Genomic DNA, 6,073 nt, shown 5'->3' with positions numbered 1-6,073 from the left:
CATACTTAAAAGCTCGAAGGGCACATATTGATTTTTGACTGAAAAACACACTCTGTCTCTCTCTATCTCTCTCTCTCTCTCCCTGCTCCTGACGGAGGGGGTGTGAGCTGCCGCCTTCAACAGCTTTGTGCCACGGTGCTTCACATACTTAAAAGCCAAACAGCCCTATTGATTTGTTTGCTAGAGATTGTTTTCTCTATCTATGTGACATTCTGTGCTCCTGACACGCACTCCTTTGAAGAGGAAGATATGTTTGCATTCTTTTAATTGTGAGACAGAACTGTCATCTCTGTCTTGTCATGGAGCACAGTTTAAACTTTTGAAAAAGAGACAAATGTTTGTTTGCAGTGTTTGAATAACGTTCCTGTCTCTCTACAACCTCCTGTGTTTCTGCGCAAATCTGTGACCCAAGCATGACAATATAAAAATAACCATATAAACATATGGTTTCTACTTCGCGGATTTTCTTATTTCGCGGGTGGCTCTGGAACGCAACCCCCGCGATGGAGGAGGGATTACTGTATTGCTCAAAAAGCAAGAAAATGATCTAAATTATCAAAATCCAAAATGCATGTCAGGTTTATTTAAAATTAAATACTTGACAAAGTTCAAATATTTGTTCAAACCAAGAATCACCTGCACTTTCAAACAAGAAAAATGGTATGATAGGATGGGTGCCAGATATTTTTTACAGCTTTTTTATAAAAGAGAATGTAAAATTAAAAAAAAAAAGAAATATAAATCATACATAAATGATCTTATCTTACCAATAAACGGCACAATTATAGGAATCTTAGATAAACAGATAGCAAAAAAGAGAAAGCTGTAGGCATGTGCTCATGCTGTTAAACAGGTGCTATGAAGATATTTTATTTCTTGTGCTAAAACGTCACCTTAACAGATGTTCAAAAACAAATGCATTTCACAAGCTTCTATGAACCTCATAAGATGCTCAAACTCTCAATATATGCTGTACAACATGCAGGAACTGTAGACACAGTGTTATTCATTTTGTTTAGTGCCAGTAAATCAGACCATATAATCAATATAATTTTCAGGATGAAGTAGAACTTTACTAGCAACTATGAATACTGAAAGAGACTTCCAGTGATCACCTCAGTTATCCACAATACAAATATGCCAGATAAATCAGACAAAATCAAATATAGCCAAGTCAACTTTTTACTATTAGCATTACAAAAATACCTTTCTTTGTAAAAGTTTATAAAAAAAAATATCATCTGTCTTACTGCCTAAAAGTAGTGCAGATTTGTTTTCTTCTAAAAACAGTTGACAATCTCATAAAAGGAGTCTAATTTTTATACACATTTTATCGAAGATTGCTCACTGGAAACTTAGTTCACATTTATGTCAAACACAGTAATTAAAAAATAAATAAAAACACAAACACTATTTGTACTAATTCTCCCTTTTTTAAAATTCAGAGCAATTTTAGAATAACAAGTTGGATAAAATTAGAAACTTGGGATTAGCTAATTTATATTAAAATATTTAGAACATCTTTTAAAACCATTTAGCTCAGTACTGTACTAGTAAAGGGCACTTGAAATGTCATATTAAAATTGCATTTAGTACAGAAAACTTTCAACAACTTATTTTGTGCAGTGTCTATTGACATTCAAAATAAAATATAAATAAATCATATGGCTGTAATCCTCAACTCACTGTCACTTTGGAAATTAAATAATTTGGTTCCCACTAGGAGATTGTGCAGAAACAGTAAGCAGCATTCATTATCTATTAAGTTTTTCCTGAAGCAAAATGTAACCTTCATAGTGTTCAAAGACTAGATAAGTAAGGTACATGGCTGCTGTTTAAACTTTAAAACAAAATTTCATTTGTTCATCAACAAATGTAATGGGAGAAGACATGCAGGAAGATGGAAATATTCAGATTTTCTATGGGATGGACTTCCACTGCAATTGAAAAGAAATGCAGTTAGGGATTAAAAAAAAAAGATACACAAGTACACATGGTAAGACAATTATCACAGTTTAAGAAACACCTCAACATTCTTTTCATTGGTAATAGCTGCCTTAAGCTTCTTTTGTCATTGTAACATTTTGATTTTGCAGAGTCTTACTATTCCTCTACTGAGCACACAAAAAAGTATTAAGACAAGACAGAGAAGCTTTGGCAGTGACACATAACACTGAACGTAATTTCCCCAAAATCTCTCTCCAGGCACCTTGGTCTCCTGTTGTGTAGATCATTTACATCAACTAACTGGTGGAACACATGTCCCCAAGCATACATCCTGAGGCAAATCCACAGTTTGTCCTAGGTGTAGGATGGTTTCCAGGGCTGCTTCTTTACTTCTGTTGAGGGTAACATTCTGCCAGTAAATGAAATAGGTAAAATAGTCTTAACTCAAGTTCAAAGTCAAGTTTACTGTCACACTTACTTAGCACAATGAAATTATTACTTGCATGTCTCTCTCACACTATTGACACCTATACAGTACCACACAAACACATAAACACACATACACAGAGTGTGGTACTGTCCAGAACAGAGGGAGAAGAGAGACTGTCCAGGATAGCAGAGGTTTTTAATAATTCTAATTGCCTTTTAAAGATTAAGTAAAAGTATATTAAAAAATATTACTAAATTACAAATAAATTATAAACTATAGACATTTCAAAATAAATGCTGGTATAGATAATTTGAGGTAAAATAGATCTTTAATTTTAGAAATTTAAAGCAAGTAAACAAACAGGAAAATCAATATGAACACAAAGCTTCTATTCAGCTTTAAGCAAATTATTCAAAAGTTCAGGACACTTATCAAAGATACACACCACACCAAGTACAACATCTGATAAAACACCTGTTGGAATTTGAGCGACAGATTTTTATTTTTACGGAAGTATCTATCTATCTATCTATCTAATAGATACATTCTGAGAATTCTGTGTATACATTGTTCAGTTAGACAATAAATTACCTTGCAAGAAAAGTTATCCTTTGACAAATAAGGCAATGGAAACAAAATAAAAAATCCAAGATTGCAAGGAGCAGGCCCTAAATAAATATAATTTTAAAACACCCTTTTCACAATTTAAATATTTTTACAAAAATAATTTGCAACACATTAACTTTTAATTAATACCTGCTGACATTTCTTGAAAATAATTAAACATTACCTTTTGCTACATTCCCACCAAGCACAATCATTTTGAATTTTATGTCTGAAACTAAAGACATACCAATGTACTTGCTATAATGCCTACACTGCTAACATCATAACAGCTGATTGACATTCTACAATACATGTAGGTTATGAGTAAAATTCTGTTTTAAATGAAAGTGCCTCAAACATCTATCTATCAAATCATTGAGAAGGCAGATACTTCATAACATTGTTTAAAACAGTTTATAACATTTGCCACAACTCATTGTTAAAAAGCCTCACACCAGCAAGGCATACAAAGATGCTTCTAACACATTCCAAAAATGTAATTAAGTAGTGTAATAAAAGAGATGTTTCTTTGGATATAAAAAATACATTCTCTAGTGACAGGGGTGAAGTCTTGAACTATACTTTGATAACAAATAAATTTAATCTTTTTCAAGTTAATAATATAAACTGCATTCCACAATAAATTGTACATGGTCTAGTTTTCCTAACACCGATACAATGGAAAAAATATGTATATACTCATGATTGAGTATCCAAAAAATATTATATGGCACAAAAATAACACACACTGGAAAATTTAAAGCTTTGCTAAACTGCTCTTTCCTTCAATTACATCACACTGCGGAGGGGTTATAAATACAATAACTCTCAAACTTCCCTAAATTAGTCTGAATACACAGCATATTATTTAATCATATGTATTCATACTTTATGTGCTCACCTGGCAAAACTGATAGTCTTATTTAAAACCTAATGACTTGTTAAAATAAGTTACAGAACGAACATATGTGGTAACTCATGTCCAAATAGACAAAATACAAAAGCAAATTTCAGACTGACATACATTAACCCATGTAACACAGCCTTTTAACACCTTTTCCTAATGAGCTAATAGCAGCTTTAGCAGTCTTTGAAAGGTAATATGAATAAAAATCACTCCAAAAAGAATAAGCATGTGATATTTACATTTTTACAGGATGTACATAACTATGCAGGTATTTCATTTTAGGCAGAATGAATATACTGAGGATCATTTCAAAATGTTACAGATTCCATTGTTACTTTTCAACTGTAAACATTTTCATAGCTATAATGAAAGCACTTGTACATAACCAGTTTTATATTTAAAAATTACATACTTGTGGAAGTGTTTTGAGAATTTGTGACTGACTAAATCAAACAGCAACACTAAAAACAAAGCTCTGGCCAGTAAAATCAAGAAAACATATCTTCAATTAAAAAATAAGTAAATAAAGGCGACACCATATCAGACTGTATAGTCTATTGTGTGTATTGTGATTCAAAGACCTTTGGTACCAAAAACATTATAAAGAAAACAGAAGATTCCCACACATTAGGATCATCCACTGGCTAGGAGGCATGTAAAAGCAGCCTTTTCTGACCTATTCAGTTGTTGAGACTGGAATCCAGCTCTCATAGTTTATCATGGAGGCCTGATTCCTTCAAGAAAAGGAAAAAGCAGTTGCCTTCATTAGGCACAGACAAAAAATATATAAAGCAATCATCACAGAAAATGCCTTGGTCAAGGTAAAAAAAACCAAAAACATGCATTTACTGCTATAATATTATTTAAAATACAAATGCATATGCCTGAAAATAAATTCTCAATTTTTCTTTAAGTTCATTATAAGATGTTACTGCATTAACTTGCTGTAGGTAGTTACAGGAAAGTTCACTATACATTAACTGATTTGGAAATACTAAAGGCTGTGACTGTAATATATAAAAATGAACACTGCAGTGTTGTAGTGAAAAATTATATTTTACATCCAAACGGAGTAATTTCAAATATTTTATTATGAACTATGTAATGACATGTCTGAGAAACAAAAAAAAAAAAAACCAAATTGTGTAAACTTGAATCTATTAGGTTAAAAATAAGTTTCTAATAAATATGCATTTTCAACCATATATTTTAAACTGAAAGTGGCATCAGAGAAAAAAAAAGCCTCAATACTCACAAACAAGAATTTTCTACCCAGGGCTACAGAGAGATAAAGAAAATAGTGAAGAAGAGAGAGAGAGAAAAAAATCAGACAAGACAGCAAAAAGAAAGAAAAAGAAGAAATATAATAAAAATCAGACAAGACAGACAATAGTGAACCTTTTGAGTACAGCTGGGTCACATAAATATCATCAAAGTATCTTCTGCTCTGTACGTAAGATACATAACTCATCAAGTGTTGCTATGCTAAGAAAGAGGATAAACTTATGTAAATTGGACAGGTGTATGAAAAATGTAATAAGAATTGCTCTATTGGAATTTTCTTCTACCTTAAGAAACCAACTGAAGTGAGGAGTGAAAGCTAAAAAATGGTGGCACATCTAGAGGCCAAAGAAATCAATGGAATCTAAAAAGATGTTCTAAGTACATGTTAGTTAAAAAAAAAAAAAAAGTCATTAGAAAATTATATAATGTTGATATACTAGAAGAGAAACGAATGCTAAGCCAAATTTAAAAAATGATAATGCTGTACTGACTTCTAGTAATGTCAATAAAAAAAAGAATTGTGCATTCGGGCAAATTAACAACACTGATGCAAGTTAAATAATCCAATATAATTTTCTGTACACAAGACAGACTGATTAGGACTGGATGTAATGTTGACAGCATGAGCACAAAACATTCATACACTAACTTGGCTGAGCTGCTGCCTGACTCTCTCTGGTGTTTCTGAAAAGCACAGCTCTCCTGGGGCAGCTTTCAAAGGCCGCCAAGGGGGATTTCCCTCGCTGTACAGACGTGGTCGTTTGACTTGATCTGGACTGGCAAGAGGTGTAAAGCTATTCCTTCTCATCAAGGAAGGATCCTTTGAGATTTTATCCTGATGGAGATTGAAGAGATCATGAAGATTATTATAGTTAGAGAAGAATGCTAAAAAAAAATTG

The 6,073-nt window shown here is 32.4% G+C and overlaps 1 protein-coding gene across 13 annotated transcripts in view; it reads right to left on the bottom strand.

The window, feature by feature from the left end:
* Positions 1–837: 837 nt before the first annotated feature.
* The window catches only part of LOC114647904 (6-phosphofructo-2-kinase/fructose-2,6-bisphosphatase 2-like), a 60,486-nt gene continuing 55,250 nt past the window's right edge, over positions 838–6,073 (bottom strand). For 5 of the 13 annotated variants that reach the window (XM_051924299.1, XM_051924295.1, XM_051924296.1 and 2 more), the window contains 3 exons: positions 5,818–6,009; positions 2,210–2,356; positions 838–1,937 (listed from right to left, as the gene is read on the bottom strand). In XM_051924299.1, the coding sequence (XP_051780259.1) occupies positions 2,240–2,356; positions 5,818–6,009 (309 nt within the window). In that variant the 3' untranslated portion in view covers positions 838–1,937; positions 2,210–2,239. Of the gene's footprint in view, positions 1,938–2,209; positions 2,357–2,685; positions 4,625–5,145; positions 5,169–5,817; positions 6,010–6,073 lie in introns of those variants that run through there. The other 8 variants (XM_051924301.1, XM_051924302.1, XR_003715628.2 and 5 more) reach the window with 7 other exon arrangements.

This window comes from Erpetoichthys calabaricus, chromosome 3 (genome assembly GCF_900747795.2).
Source record: "Erpetoichthys calabaricus chromosome 3, fErpCal1.3, whole genome shotgun sequence".
Taxonomy (NCBI): domain Eukaryota; kingdom Metazoa; phylum Chordata; class Cladistia; order Polypteriformes; family Polypteridae; genus Erpetoichthys; species Erpetoichthys calabaricus.
The sequence above is the reverse complement of the archived record's forward strand: the minus strand, read 5'-3'. Positions and strand labels throughout refer to the sequence as shown.